General features: G+C 39.4%; 1 protein-coding gene across 1 annotated transcript in view; it reads right to left on the bottom strand.

The window, feature by feature from the left end:
• The window catches only part of LOC126199424 (uncharacterized), a gene marked incomplete at its 5' end in the record, with an annotated part of 737054 nt that overhangs the window by 46645 nt on the left and 673205 nt on the right, over positions 1-17204 (bottom strand). Inside the window, 3 exons of the mRNA XM_049936342.1 lie at positions 657-875; positions 10903-11169; positions 13589-13791. Of these exons, the coding sequence (XP_049792299.1) occupies positions 657-875; positions 10903-11169; positions 13589-13791 (689 nt within the window). The remainder of the gene's footprint in view (positions 1-656; positions 876-10902; positions 11170-13588; positions 13792-17204) is intronic.

Genomic DNA, 17204 nt, shown 5'->3' with positions numbered 1-17204 from the left:
AAGCAGAACTTTCTGTACTTATAACTTATGAATTTGCTATTCTTTCCATAAATTTAAAAAGGTAACCAAAAAAATTTTTGTGGATATAGCCAAAAAATTAGCATCCACTAATCTATACATCTGGCCGCTCTCTCAACTTATGGAGGAGAACAGACAGAACTGAAAACAGAAGTTAGCATTCACTCTGTTCTGCATGCCAGAACTTGATTCTCAATATCTTCTCTTTTACTATATGTGGCTTTTGCTGTCTATTACTTTTATTAAAAACCTGTGTTTCAAATTTTTGTTTTATACACTTATCTTGAATGTTTTATGATTGGCTTTATTAACATATTCAAATGCAAAATCTTGAGTTAGATAGTCTCAGTATTCAGTGTCTCTCTTTGTATTGCACAGAACAATATTAAAAAACTGTAATAAGAAAGTTCTAAAGCTAAACAAAACTGGGAAAGCCATTTATTGAAGTGACTTATAATGTCAATATCAGCTTTTTAAAATAGAATAAAAAGGATTTTTGGATTTTTATGTGAACAGCATTCTTTTAAAAAATGCTAACTCAGCTTAAAAAGTAATGGTAACATTTATACACTAATGCTAAAGCAAGGTGCACAGATAGCAGGGAAACTGGAATAAATGTGAGCATGCACTCTTTTTACCATTCGTGATGCAGACGCTTCCATATCAAGCAGTGGCTTGCTGCTGGAGACTGTGTGGTGACGCCTCTTCTCTTTGGGAACAGCCCTCTTGCGTGGTGACTGGGACACTTCCTGCACGATGGCACGTGCAGCTTGGCTCTTGAACACCGGTGATAGCTGCGAAGGGCTTGGGCTTGGACTAGGGCTGCTGCTCACACTGGTGTACTCGCCATCCTTGAACTATAGGCAGGTGCCATGCAGGTCGAGGGACAGCGTGCTAGGTAAGCTCGAGGTGAAAGCATACACACAATTTGAAGCAGAGTTTTGAAAACAGGAAAATATTTACCTGCTTGAGTTTCACATGCACTGTGAAATTCAACAGATGAACAATAACAATATTAATTAGGATAGACTGCTACTTAACACACAGAGGAGGCATTGGGTGGCATATTTAAAAGTGGACTGTTGGACATTATGCAGCTTTCAGACAAAGTCCTCTATCAAATGAAGAAACGCACATTCATAAATGCACAACTCTCACACACAAACACACACACGCACACACACACAGACACACACACACACATACATACATGACCACTGACATCTCAAGGTGCTTGCTGTAGAACTACTTCAGTGAGTAGCAGTCTTGGCTGGAGTGGGCAGTGGGGATACAGTGAAAGAGGCATGGGGGCAAGGAACGGAAAGAATAGCAGGGTAAAAGCATAGCAGGGTAGGGGTGGGGGAAGGTGCCGTGAGACTGCCTGTGGTAGTGTACAGAGATGTGGTTGGGTCAGCATGGGGTGCTGATACCTGCAGCATCAGGAGAGCTGTACTGGAAGAGGGAATTGGGGAGGGGGGGGGGGGGAGAGGAGAGGGCCAGAGAGAGGAGCATGCAGGTGAGCTGGGTGAACAGTATGCATGTGTGAGGCTGGAGTGGGAGCAGAGAATGGGAAGAGGCAGTTGGATCTGCCTGCCACTCATCGCCACCTCTGTGTGGTGAGTATCAGTCTATCCTCATGCACATTGTTTTGTTTATTCCTTTGCTCATGGTGTAGTTTTCTTGAAGTAGCAATAAAGATGCCATGTTGTCAGAAATATTTGTGAAATTTTCAGAAAGCCATTCATAATAATGCAACATCTATTACAGTCTTATCAAAATACACATTTAACAGAAATATCAAAAACAATTGGGAGTGCTACATCGTAATTCTACTCAATGCAAAAATTTGAGGAAAACAATGAAAGAGGATAAATACAGGAATTGGTTCCTCAACATGCAAATGATCTGTGCGTCAAATGATAGAATAAGTCTATGCACTACAGGTGAAGTAAGTAACTTCAGAATTAAAGGGGATTGATTAAAGATTGTTACCAGATATGATGGAGGTCACAATTAAGCACTCTGCTTCCATTCAGTCCTCAGTGGTCTCTACTGATGTTTGTGCTCTATAATTAGTCTGCTTCTGCCCAACTCTCACTATACACATTAGTCAATGGTACTGAGAGATGACTGAAATCACTAAATCTGAACAAAATTCCTATGGCCAATGTAATCCCTATTGGATATAGCACAACATTTATGTCTGAATTACCCCCTCTTTTCGCCATAATATACTGCAGATCAGTTGAACACAAAACTGTGCTTAGTGGGTTCTAAGAAAGCACAGGTCAAACCTGTCTACAAGAAAAGTAGCAGAAGTGATCTACAAAACTACCATCCATGTGTTTGACAGTCATTTGTTGTATACTCCTATAATGTATTCTGAGCTCAAACACAATGAGGTAACTCAAACAATAACCAACACATATTACAAAAAATTCAGCCATATGACACGCACTTTTCTCATATTACATTCCAAAAGGCATGGATCAAGGCGATTAGGGCCACAGCACTTAGGTGATACACACCTCGAGACAGGCAAGTTACGTGTTTGTCTTTTCCCGTGTTTTTCTTGTAGAATATTTTTTAAATTTTATATGTGTTTCTATCTTTAAGAAGTCTAATCCTGCATTTTGTAAGTGTAAATTCATTCAATCTGTAGCATAGTAGTTGCTCATTTGTTTTGTTTTGAAGATAAGTGCCTGTTCATTTAGTAAGCTTGTCAGTCAGGCCCCACCTCTTGGCTGATACACATCTCCAGAGCAGCAAGATACATGTTTATCTTTTCCTTTGTCTTCTTCACAGTATATTTTACATCAGTAGTGCAATTTTCATTTCTTCTGAACAACCGGCTACATACGTCATTAAGGCATCAGTGCCCATTGGTGACTCATCAGGAAGTTAGCATACTGCATATCTGGGTTTCTGTCTGCTTTTATAGTTTACTTCTTCATTTAGTCTTGCTAGGGTGGGTAGGATGTATGCATGCTGTGTGCAGATGTAGAAGGAGCTGGCCGCAGTTCGGGATAGCTGAGTGCAGTTTTGGCTATGGTCAGTCACCCTCAGGCTGCTGCCTCAGGGTGTAAGGCACTGTGCTGTTGCTCACAGTGTGGTTTCAGTTGCCGGAGACTGCAATCATGTGTGTGATTGGTGTGTGTGTGTGTGTGTGTGTGTGTGTGTGTGTGTGTGTGTGTGTGTGTGTGTGTGTGTGTGTAAATTGTTGACTACGGCCCTTCTCCCTCATTTGCTTCACCTGGTCCTACTCAAAACAACAAGCCAACTTCCTAGATGTTGATCTCCAACTCAAAGATGGCTAAATCAGTACCTCTGTCCATATCAAACCTACTAACCACCAGGAATACCTTTACTTTGACAGCTGCCACCCATTCCATACCAAGAAGTCCCTTCCATTCAGCCCAGCCACCCATGGTCATCGCATCTGCAGTGATGAGCAGTACCTTTCAAAATATACCGAGGGTCTCACTGAAGCATTCACTGACCGTAATTATCCTCCCAACCTTGTACAAAAACATATATCCCATGCCTTATCTTTCCAGTCTTCCATCACCTCCCAAAGTCCCACTGTCCAGCCACAGAGGAGTATTTTCCCTCATAATTCAGTAACACCCAGGACTGGAGCAGCTAAATTACATTTTCCACCAGGGTTTCGATTACCTCTCATCGTGTCCTGAAATGAGAAATTTCCTGCCCACTATCCTTCCCCCTCCTCCCACAGTGGTATTCCGCCATCCATAGTTCATCCTTACACAACCCCTGCTCCCAGTCCCTTACCTCATGGATCACACACCTGTAATAGACCTAGATGCAAGATCTGTCCCATAAATCCTCCCCCTCCCCCCCCCCCCAGTCCAGTCACTCATATTACCTATCCCATCAAAAGCAGGGCTACCTGTGAAACCAGTCATGTGATCTACAAGCTAAGCAGTAACCACTGTGCTGCATTCTATGCAGGCATGATAACCAAGAAGCTGTCTGTCCACATAAATGGCCACCGACAAACTGTGGCCAAGAAACAAGTAGACCACCCTGTTGCTGAACATGCTGCCAAACATGATATCCTTCATTTCAATGACTGCTTCACATCCTGTGCCATATGGACCCTTCCCAACAACATGAGTTTTTCTGAATTTCACAGGTGGGAACTTTCCCTGCAATGCATCCTTCATTCCCGTAACCCTCCTGGCCTCAACCTTCATTAGTCACTGCCCTCACCCATCCAACCCTTTCCCTGTTCCCAATCCAGCACCATACAGCAGTCACTTCACCATCACGCCCAGTCTTTATATTTCTCTCCTTTTCTGCTACTGCCTCCCCCTCCCCCCCCCAATCCCTCCCCCACCTCTCTCCTGCCCTCTGTCTAACCCGCAGCACTTCACTGTCCACCACCCCCACCATACTACCCTTCCCCCTCCCCCCCCAGCCTCCCCCTTACCCCCACCCAGTCACCACTTCCATCATGCACTGGTGCTACTGCTTGCAATGTGGTTTCAGCTGCCTGAGACTGCAGTCGTGTGTGCGAGTGGTGTTTGCTTGAATGTGCGTGTGTGTGTGTGTGTGTGTGTGTGTGTGTGTGTGTGTGTGTGTGAATGTGTGTGTGTCCTATTGTTGACTAAGACCTTAATGGCTGAGAGCTTTAACTGTGAGAGTCTTTTTGTTGTGCCTATCTGCAACTCAGCATCTCTGCTATATGGTGAGCAGCAATTTTCCTTATCAGAATATTGTTACATTTCATCCTGGATTTTCCATTGTTTGTTATGAGATCATAAATCAGTCAAGTAGGCTGGGAGAATGTTTCTTCTAAAAAGGACTCATAAGCAGTTGCTAACATCTCATTTAGACAGTGAATTGTCATCATTTAGTTCCAGTAAGATGGACATAGAGGGATTATAGGCAAAATATAAGCAGAGACTGTAAATTGTGGTCAGGAGAATTATGTGCCTAGTAAGTGGATTACGGACAGAGAAGGTCCACCATGATTTAACAATGATATTCGTAAACTGATGAGGAAGCAGAAGCTGTTACACTCCTGTTTCAAAAGAGAATGCACAAATGATGACAAGCAAAGATTAGTAGAGATTTGTGTAAGTGTGAAAAGATCAACTACCACCATCATATCTTAGCAGAAGATCTGGCAGAGAACCAGGCACAGTTTTGATCATATGAAAAATCGCTAAGTGGGTCTAAGGCTTCCCTCCAGTCACTCACTGACCAGTCTGGTGTGGCAGTTGAAGACAGCAAAACAAAAGCTGAAGTTTTAAATTTTGCATTTAAAAAATCATTCACACAGGACAACCATACATAGATACCATCATTTGACCACGGAACTGAATCCCATATTGAAGCTATAGTAATAAGCATTCCTGGCATAGAGACACAACTGACAGAGTTGAAAACAAATAAGTTGCCAGGTCCTGATGGATTCCCAGTTGACTCTTGTACACAGAAAGGGCAAAAGAACAGAGCCACAAAACTACACACCAATATCCCTAATATCAGTTTGCTGCAGAATCCATGGACATATTCTCAGTTCGAACATAATAAATTTTCTTGAGACCGAGAAGCTTATGTCCACAAATCAGCACTACATGTTATCTTGGATAGAGAGTCATCAACTCAGTTTGCCCTTTTCTCACATGATATACTGCAAACCATGGATGAAGTGCAACAGGCAGATACTATGTTTCTAGATTTCCGGAAAGCATTTGACACAGTGCCCCACTGCAGACTGCTGACAGAGGTACGAGCATAGAGAACAGGTTCCCATATATGCGAGTGGCTCAAAGACTTCTTAAGGAGAACCTGGTACATTGTCCTCATCAGTGAGTGTTTATCAGAGACAAGGGTATTGTCAGGAGTGCCACAGGAAGTGTGGTGGGACTACTATTATTATAAATATACATATACGATCTGGCTGACAGGGTGGGTAGCAATCTGTGGTTGTTTTCTGATTATTTTGTGGTGTATGGGACAGTGTTGAAGTTGAGATACTGTAGGAGGATACGAGATGACTTAGACAAAGGTTCTAGTTAGTGTTATGAATGGTAGCTAACTCTAACTACAGAAAAATGTAAGTTAATATGGATTAGTGGGAAAAAAATCTGTAATGTTCAGATACAGCTTTAGTAGTATCCTGCTTGACTCTGTCACATTGTTTAAATATCTGGGTGAAATGTTGCAAAGCAGTATGAAATGGAATAAAATGGAACATGCATGTAAAGATTAGGTCTGAACAACATGCAAGTGTTAAAGAGGAGATCAAATGGGAATCCCTCGAGGGAAGACAAAGTTCTTTTCAAGGAACACTATTGAGAAAATTTAGAGAACCAGCATTTGAAGCTGACTGCAGATCGATTCTACTGCTGCCAACATGTATTTTGCATACGGACCATGAAGATAAGATACAATATATTTGGGCTTTTACAGAGGCATATAGACAGTCATTTTTTCCTTGCTAGGAAACAACTAGTAGTGGTACAGGGTACCCTCCACCATGCACCATACTATGTCTTTTGGAGTATGTACATAGATGTAGATGTAGATATAGGGAGATTTGGTATTTCTTGACTCCCAAAAAGTATCTGATTCCATATCACACCAATGCTTATTAATGAATCTACAATTGTAGAGGGTACCTGGCAAAGTTTTGACTGTATTGGGGATCTCTTGGTAGGGAGGACACTGCATGTTATCTTGGAGGGAGAGTCATCAACAGATGTAGAAGTAACTTCATGTGTGCCCCACAGAAATGTGTTGTACATTAATGACCTTGCAGACAATATTTAAAGTAAACTTGAATTTTCACAGATGATGCAGTTATAAGTAATAAATTACTGTCTGAGAAAAGGTGTACAAATATTTAGCCAGATCCTGATAAGATTTAAAAGTGGCACAAAGATTGGCGACTTGCTTTAAGTGTTCAGAAGTGTAAAATTGTGTGACCCATCCTAGAATTTTGTTCCAGTGTGTAACACCCATACAAAAAGTACAAATTGGGTACTGAATTTATGCAAAGAAGAGTAGTATAAATGAAATGTTTGTAGATTTGCTGGGCCAATGAGTAAGCATCATGTAAATATTGCGAAACCTGAACTGACAGGCACTTGATGGCAGATACCAACTATGAGGGGCATTCTATAAGTAATGCATCACACTTTTTTTCTGAAAGCAGGTTGGTTTTTTTCAGGATTCCAATAAACCATATTACTCCCCACTCTTTTGGCTACGAAAGCCTATTTATCAACATATTCTCTGGTCAATATGATAGCTTGTGCCACCTTACTGGGAGGGCCTGCACGGTCAGTGTTGGAGCCAATGCTTCACCAGTAACCTCCCCATCATCCACATACTGCTTCCCATGGAATGCATCCTTCATCTGGCTGTAAGGCAGATGAGGAAGAAAAGTCCAATGAAGTTTTGTGAGCTCCTATCGGGTGCGCAAACTTGTGTGAAGCCTTGTGTTGTCATGGAGAAGGAGAAGTTTGTTTGCATTTTTGTGGTGATGGACATGCTGAAGTTATTTCTTCAGTTTCCCGAGGGAAGCAAAATACACTTGAAAGTTGATGGTTGCACTATGAGGGAGGACATGAAACAGAATAACCCCTTCAAAGCCCAAGGAGACTGTAACCATTGTCTTTTCTGGCTAAAGGTGTGGCTTTGAAGTTTTTCTTCAGAGAAAAGGTAGTGTGGTGCCACTCCATGAATTGCCATTGTATTTCTGGTTCAAAGTGATGAACCAATGTTTCACCATCTGTAATAATTTTTGACAAAAATTTGTCACATTCAGCCTCGTAACACGCAAGCAATTCCACACAGATGTTCCTTTGTTGATCTTTGAGGAATCCAGCGGCCACATTCCTTCATATATCCAAACAAGTGGAAGAGTGTGTCAGCAGCCGGCTGGGGTGGCCAAGTGGTTCTAGGCACTACAGTCTGGAACTGCGCGACCGCTATGGCCGCAGGTTCGAATCCTGCCACGGGATGGATGTGTGTGATGTCTTTAGGTTAGTTAGGTTTAAGTAGTTCTAATTTCTAGGGGACTGATGACCTCAGAAGTTAAGTCCCATAGTGCTCAGAGCCATTTGAACTATTTTTGAGTGTCAGCGCTACCAACAGAGACATCCAATTGAGCTGCGAGGTGTTTGACTGTGATCCATTGATCACATCGAATGAGCATGCCTGCACAGTCCTACACTGCAGTAGTCAGAGATGTGTGCAGTCGGCCAGCATGCAGGAGACTGGATAGGTTTGCACAAACTCACTCCAGTGATAACAGACTCCTTGCCCAATGACTCACTGTGCTTGTGTTCACTGCCAGTCTCCATTAACGTTCTGAAACACCCTATGAATGTCTGCAATGCTCTGGTTTTCTGCCAAAAGAAACTCAGAAGTAGATAAGGAAGAAAAGTCCAATGAAGTTTTGTGAGCTCCTCTCGGGGAAAGTGAGTCCAGTGTGTTAACCACTACATTGCCTCACTTGGTACAAGCGGAACAGGAAAAAACCTTAATATGTGATTCAATGGAAATCACATACTTCATGCTTGGAAATACCTCCATTACAGATGTCATTATGAAGGCCATGTATAGTGCTGCTATCATCTGGAACTTCATGAAACTACAGGGGCTGAAATGGGAATACTTCATGATGTCCCACAAGAAATTCTGCATTTTTCAACTGGAAATTGTGCTGCATTACTTACTGAATGCCCCTCTCATCTGGTGAAAGCGTACTTATGAAATTTCAGGAACCAGTATTAAGCGAAAAATCTGTGGAAGTGCTAAACCCCCTATGTATACTACCCTAGGATCTAGAAGACAAGATTAGACAACTATGTTGTATGCAAAGACAGGTCAGCAATCATTCTTCCAACACTTCAAATAAAAATGGAACAAAAAGAATGGAAGATTAATGTTTAACATCCTGTCAGTAATCAGGCCTTTGAGAAGCAGCACAAGCTCAGATTAGGAAAGGATGGGGAAGGAAAGCAGTCATGCCCTTTCAAAGGAACCATCCCGGTATTTTCCTGGAGCAATTTACAGAAATCACAGAAAACCTAAATCAGGATGGGTGTAAATGGTTTTAACTGATGTCCTCCCTGATGTGAGTCCAGTGTGCTAACCACTGCACTGCCTCACTTGGTAAAAGTGGAACAGGGAGAAACATTAATATGTGATTCAATGGAAATCATATATTTCACATTGGTTTGTCATATATTTCACAATGGTTTGCTGAGGATAGATGTAGATGTCATAAATCCTTATCCCATTCTCCCATTTTTCTTCCATTCTATGCCATCCTATCATCCACTTTTCTTCATTCTGTGCCATCCACAAGATGCTGAGACCCTAAAACACTGAGATCTAATGTTCTTTTTCAAATGTTTACTAGTAGTTTTTTAGATTCACCTCAATTTCATCATGACTGATAACTATCAAATGGTGGTCCTTTTATGTGTGTAATTTGAATTCAAAGACTGTTGATGATAAGCAATTTGCTGAAATGCTTCTCATTATTAATGCTGACAACATTTAAATAGACATCATGAAAAAATCTAACTGAAGCTGAGGAGACATGATACAAAAGATATGAACTATTGAGGATAGAGTAAAATAGAGCAGTAAAAAGTCTAACAAGAAATGTACAGGTTAATAAGTTATTATGCAAAGGGTGGAAGAATGAGAGAGAAAAATAAGATAAGAATGAGAAATGAAATTTAGACAAAATGAATGAAAATTTTGTTTAGATTGCCTGTAATGATCTTGTGAGACAAGAGAAATCTAAATCAAAAAGGTCTCCATTAATGAGTGCCCATTTGTGTGAAATGCTACATAAAACAGATTAAAAGAAAGGGGCCTTTTACTTTTTAATTTCTTCCAGTTCTAAGTATCTGCTCAATCACTAAATTATGAATTTAACATGACATAAAAGCATTAACAATTAAATCTGAAGGGTTTAACTCTAGTAACATACACACTAGTATACTAAAATTAAAGATAGCTTATTTTGATTATAGAGACTGACCATTTAACCTCCCCAGTCACAACTAGAAATCCAGCACTCTGCCATTGTACTCCATAACCGATATAGAAAACTGATGTGGCTGTATACTGGTGGCCTAAGAAATTGTGTTGGAACACTTGTATAAATGTCATCACTATACTCATAAACAGATCACAAGGAAAGAGAAGGACATAAGATTTCAGTTCGTGTATCATCATAATACACTAAATTCACAATACTAGCAGAAACATTTCCTGCCAGCAGTGTAGAAATAGGCTGCAGTATGTATTTTACACACTTTCAGAATACAAGAGCACAGTACTGTAAAAGGTTTCAAGACAGACTGTCGCAAACAATACTCTTGTTAGGTAGCATTCATTCTCTATCAAAAATCCAGTATACACTTGATTCTTAATCTTTTGACAATTAAGAAATTAGTGAATTAATGGAAGATTGTCTAGTAAAAAGAGGAACTGAAATGACACGTTTAAAGGAGGAAGCCGTAGAAGAAAATCATAGCAAAAAGCTTGCCAACGACTTAAGTTCTTTCATTCAAAATAATTAATGACACAGGATTGTACATTATCATAATAGAAAAAATATCCAGGTACAACTTATGTAGCAGAGAATGTTACTGCCACTTAAAGCAAAAAAGTATTACCTGATTTTAATAGCTGAGGAATTAAATTGTTGAAAATTGAACAGTAGTTTTTACAACACTTCCAGCTAATTAGGGTAGTATAACATAAACTATCTAGGATAGGAAATTCACCAGACAGTAGTTGCAAGACAAAGATGTAGTAATGGATAAGAACATGCAGCAATGATCATGCTAAGATGCAACAAAATATAATGAGTAGACATACCCTGACACGCTGTTGTCTACCATTAGCACCAGTACCCATTCCATCTCCTCTAGGAGAAGCGGATCGTATAGGTGGTGGAGGGGGTGCACCTGTCAGTCTTTCTCTCTTGCCAAAACCTCGTGGCAGAGACAGAGATCTTTGAAACTGGAGATCTATTGCTGGGTCATCATCTTCTTCATCATCATCTACTGAGGCCGACAGCAATGTCTCGCTAAATGGACGAGATGTTTCACCTATTTCTTCCTCCACTGGACCGAGCTGTTGTTTCTACAATAGATAATGAACAAAATAATGCAAATATTAATATGAAATCTTGAAAGCAAAAGTCATTTCCACCTCAACAACAATAATGTATCTCTAAACAGTGTTTCATAGTTTCAAAACTATCTGAGAAATGAAAATGAAATGATCATATGGCATTATTGGGCAGTAGGTCCCATCTGGGGTTGGTTGGTCACCTAGTGCAAATCTTTTTATTTGACATCACTTTGGTGACCTCCACATCATAAGAGAAATGATTCAGGGTACTGCATTTTTCCTGTTGACCAACAGAAAATATGGACTCAAAATATATTTTTTTCTGCCCAATAAGACAAAAATTTCAGTTTTATAAAGTTACTTCAAAAGGTGATTACATAAGAAAATGTTAAAAAGAATCCAAACAACGGTATAAGGCAAAAAAGACAAACACCAAGCGGAAGGGTTCTGAGCAGTAGTGGGTATAAAACAAGTAGTTTAACTTTATAGCTCATCTTCTCAAGTGTTCTTTTTCAGTAAACATACAAACACCGATGGTGTGTCTGAGAGGATAGTTTTGTGTGTGTGTGTGTGTGGGCGCATGAGCACACATATGTACGGCTGGGTGGGTGCATGTGTGTTTTGCATTACACTGGATGATTCATATACTGTATATTCCACAGATAGGAGTGATTGGGATATGGGAAAAAAAATAAAGGATGTACATTCCATTCAACAGTTTAACAGAATGATTTGGAGTTATGGAATAGTATAATATTGAAGTGCTTGTTTAAAAGACTGAAAAGTGGGATACCAACTACCTCGTTCTACCTTCCTCAGTGCCTTTAAAAATTTTCTCAAAAAATTTGGCATGCTAACATATTCAAGCTCTTCTTAACATAAAACTCACTTCTCACTCCCAGTAACTATAACCCATTCACACACACAAGTCCATCACTGTAAGTCACTCATTACCATCCACTCCCAGTTTCCCACTCACACTCACTCATGCAACCAAGCTCCTTGTCATTATCTATTTGTCTCTCTTAATTGTCTCCTATCCTTCTAATACTGTCTGCTCTCACTGTCACTGCCTCCATCTGGCTCCCTCTTACTGCTGCTATCTCATTCATTCCTTTCCACTGCTGCAGTCTCTTCTCACTCTTATTCATTTTCATTGACTTTGTCTCTCATTATCAATGGCTTACACCCACTTCCACTTCCTTCTTCTCTTTATTCCTTTCTCACTAGCATTGTCTCCTCCACTCTCTGCCGAGCACTGTTCTGTCGCTGTCAACTGAGTTCACCACTACCATGATCACAAGCCAAATTTTATGGGAAAATTTTTAAAGGTGCTGGGGAAGACAGAATGAAGCAGCTGGTACCCCACTTTTCAGTCAGAGTCTTTTAAACAGGAGCATATTCACCTTTTTTGTGCTCCAATAGAAGCATTTTTCCACTGTACCCCTTATTTTCCCTGCCACAGCAGGGCATGTCACTCGTATGAAAAGAATTTTATGGGTCAGTAAAATTTTGAAAGTTGAGTTACGCATTAGTCTTAAGTAACCATCTACGTTTTTCCACGCATACAAAGAGTGGATACTGGTTATGAGGGTTCTAATATAGAGATGCATATAGGACAGCTGGAATGATGAGCAGAATAATCATTAGGAGGAATGTGAAGTCACACAAGCAGGTCCAGAAAATCACACATACACACCACTCATGTTATGTTAATTTTTAAATAAATCCACAGGATGATAGAGGTGCAATCCTCCAAAATTACTGGTCAGATTTCTTCATAAATTTCATTTGACATTCATATCAGTTATCATTAAACATATCGTAACCTAAAATGTCTAAATTCACTGCTAATTTCATCTCAATTTTGCTAACTGTGTGCACGTGCACACACACACACACACACACACACACACACACACACACACACACACACACAGAGAGAGAGAGAGAGAGAGAGAGAGAGAGAGAGAGAGAGAGAGAGAGAGAGAGAGAGAGAGAGAGGAGGGGGGGGGGAATAAGTACTTTTAATAGATCTTTGACTCACAATGATAATTTATCTAATGTAAGATACTCTTACTAGATTAATCGTACTATGATTTTAAGAAAATTAATAGCTTCTTGTTGTCTCTTTTGAGTCTGTTCCTTCACTTGCAACATTTCACACTACCTTTCATTTTGTCCTTCAGTCTCTTTTTCAAATGTTGTTTGATTTGTTCTTGGTTTCAACTAAAGCTAGACATTCTGCCAATTGAGCTATTTGACTCTAATTTAAATGTGTTGCTATGACAAAGCTACTGAGTTTCATGAAATATGTAGCATTGGAGAAGTGGAACTTAGCTATTGAAAAGGAAAATGCTAATAAAGGCCTACTGGTCAGCAGCTTAAACTGTGGCTGAGGTATTTCGAAAACAGCATATTACACTACCTGAAATCCTTGTGTCTCAGATATGCTGTTGGCTGTTTCAGAGCCATCAGCTGCAGGAGCACGTTTACCAGTAGTAATTCCACCATTTGTCAGAGGAATACCAATATTACCACTTCTATCACGGTCCCTCTGTCGTCGTTCTGATTCACGCTTAACAATCCTTACAGTCTTTATTTCTTGTTGTTTCTCTTTTGGTATGATACCTACAAAGATAAAACAAAAAATTTATATGACATGTAATTAAATGGCATTGGAGTACAAGACTACAGTAATGTTATTAAATACAAGGAGATATATTAAAGAGGTTAAATGAATTCCTCATGAACATCATCGGTACAGGCATCTATCTTTCACTGTATTCCCAAATCCTGAATATTAGGTTCACCTTTATTGCAATTACAACAGGTATTCAAAGTAAATAATTGGGCAAATTCATTGTTGTATTATGAAATGTGTTTCAAGAACAAATGTAACTTTTTTGGTGGTAATACCATGGAACTTTCTATGCGAGAGATAAAATTACTTAACTGATATCATAATTCCTTATTTTAAGCCAGTAATTTGGAATGGTTGAATATCATTGTTCAAAAATCCTAGTAGTTGCAAAAATTCAGTTCCAATACGCTACTGACAGTACGTAAGTTAAACTAGGTTAATTCACATGTTGTTTTATAAACACAGTATTATTTGCAATGAGAACAATGAAATTACCTTTCTCATCTTTGTTTTTAACAGACTTGTTCCTTCCAACCACCATCATAACGAAATTGTCAGGGGCCTTGGTAACAAATGAACATGGTCACTGTAAGGATTCTACTCTTCAGATAATATTAGATGCAGCTGATCTGAATATTATTTTAGCTAACAAAATTTTCATCTATTTATTAAAAACAATCTGATTTGCCAGGAGCAAAATAATTTTGTTCTTCTTTACATATCCATTAATAACAATTCATACAAGAATGCTGATTATCAATAGGTGAAATTTTGAACTGAGCCACTGTATCTCCAAATCATCTGTCTATCCTGCAAATATCTTCGCCCTACCATCGCATATTTCTTGCATGGTGCCTCATGCCTCATAATCTGAATCTGCTCAACTTCTTTTTTACATCCTCATTTATGATGCCAGACTTACTTCTAGTTTTTTTCCTCTTGTTTTCCACTGCTACTATTGCTCATTATAAACAAACCTTGTGACAGGTAGAGGCATAGGTGTGTGTGCGTGTGTGTGTGTGTGTGTGTGTGTGTGTGTGTGTGTGTGTGTGTGTGTCGGTGGGTGGGTGGGTGGGTGTGTGTGTTTCACTCTAGCTCATCAAAAGATAACTCTAAAAGCTAGCAAGTTTTCTTTCTTCTGTGTGTGCCTATTGACAGCTCAATGCTGCTTTTCAGTGAGTGGTCCCCTGTAATCCTAAAGTATTTACTTGTTTCAATGTTTTATTACTTTTCCCCCATTTATCTAATAAATACTGAGTTTCATTTCTCATAAATTCAATGTTTGATACTTAGTTTGGTGTATTTGTGATACTGGTGTTTGGCGTTTTTATTTCAGAAAGTGTTGTTGACTACATTTAACGCTTTCTACTCCAGCATCAAAAGGCACTCAACATTGTAAATGTGTTTTCCACTCTGATGTCAAACCTCATTCGACATCATTTTTTGCAGCTCTCACATGCTCAGTTCTCGAATCTGATAGTATTAGGCATCAATGCTGCTTGGTGCTTCTGTATAGGGGAAACTGTGTTAACTTGGTGTCAAGCTGTTGCAGTTGTGTAAAAGGAATTTTGGAATTATTATGTTCAAGTTTGCATGCGTGCAATGGCAAATTCCTCACATTCAGTTCTTTCTGAGAAAGAGGATTTACAGGTTTTAGAGGAATCTTTAAGTGACAGCGATAGTGAGAGTGGTTTTGATGATGAAATTGGTTCATTTCTAAATAATTTTAGTGCAGATGACAACAAAAACCAAGAAAATGTGCATGTGCATGTTTCTAGTGATTCAGCACAACATTCAACGCAAATGTGGAGTGAAAATAACTTTGACTTTACAGATTTTCCTTTAGATGAATTAAAGTGTGGTTTTATCACTGAAACTGGTAATGTTCCATCATTGCCAGCTGCTTTCTTTCAGTTTATTTTCACAGATGACCTATTTCAACAAACAGCAGCCGAAACAAACAGGTATGCTCAAGCAAAAATATGTAGAGACACCACTTCCACAACATTCTGTGTGGTGGGACTGGAAAAATGTTACCAAGGAAGAAATGAAATCCAGAATGAGAATTTTCACTCTGCAGCGGAGTGTCTGCCAGAAAGTTTCAAGAAATGAAATGCTTCCATAGTTTGCTACTGAATATGGCATTACAAAAGTGTAAGAACTTGCAAGACATTTTTGTCAAGAGAATGGTCACAATCATCTGACTTCTTTTCAGACTGTTTAACTCGCAGACGATTTAAGCAATTTTTCTGGGCACTCCATGTTTCTAATCCAGAGAGTGCCACTCACATCAGTCAGGTTCAGTCAAATCTGAGTAAAGTGGTCAATGTTTTGAATTACTTGTCTCGCAAGTTTCTCAAAATTTATTGACCATATAGGTATCCAGCTGCTGATGAATGTGCAGTATCATTCAAGGGTTTTGTGTTATTCAAAATGTACAATCCTAAAAAATCCTACAAAATGTGGACTCAAGAGTTTATGTGGTTTTGGATTCATTAAATGGTTATATTTGCAGTTTGATACCCAATTTTGGCACTGTAACAACAGAGTCCTTGAGTCATCCAGACTCGTATTTTTTCTGAGAGAATTGTTCTTCAATTGCTGGCTAATATCAGGAATGCTACAGGGCAATCAGGGTATCATTTGTACATTGACCATCTTTATACAGGTGCTGCTGTAGCTGATGAACTGTTGAAACAGAATGTGCTTCTCATAGGAACGATCCAGGCCAATCGCAAAAACCTTCAACTGCAATCAAGAACTGAGTTCTATGCCTGAAAAAGCCATGAAATAAAATGCCTCCACAATAAAAAAAAATGATGATTCTGGCATGGCTAAATAACTCAGTTTCACTGATAGAATGGAGAAACAGAAAGGAAAGGGAAGAAAGACTGAAACCAAATGTGACTGTTGATTATACTTTGAAGATGGGCGGAGTTGATCGATCTGACCATTTTATTTCCAATTATGGTTTTCTAATGATAAGTCTGAAGTGATGGCGAAAACTGTACTTTTGGCCATGGAGGTAGGACTTGTAAATAGCTATTTGCTATACAAAAACAACTTCTGCCAGAAAAACAACTTGAAAATACTGTCTCACAAAGTATTCTATATAAGTGTTATAATAGTCTTAGTTGGTGAAGCAAGAAATCCACGGCAGATACAAGGATGTCGTTCAACTTCTGATGACGAGGAACGCTTGAATGAACATTTGCAAATTATCAACAAGCTTCCTGGGAACAAGCATAAGCAATATACAATGTGTTCAGACAGAAAGAAGAAAGGTGGCAGGCATGAAACTGTGTATCACTGTGAAACATGTACACAAAACCCAGCTCTCCATCCTGATGACCATTTCAAAAAATCTCATAGATTGAGAAGTTTTGTACTGTAATGTTTT

The sequence above is a fragment of the Schistocerca nitens genome, chromosome 8, assembly GCF_023898315.1.
Source record: "Schistocerca nitens isolate TAMUIC-IGC-003100 chromosome 8, iqSchNite1.1, whole genome shotgun sequence".
NCBI lineage: Eukaryota > Metazoa > Arthropoda > Insecta > Orthoptera > Acrididae > Schistocerca > Schistocerca nitens.
The sequence above is the reverse complement of the archived record's forward strand: the minus strand, read 5'-3'. Positions and strand labels throughout refer to the sequence as shown.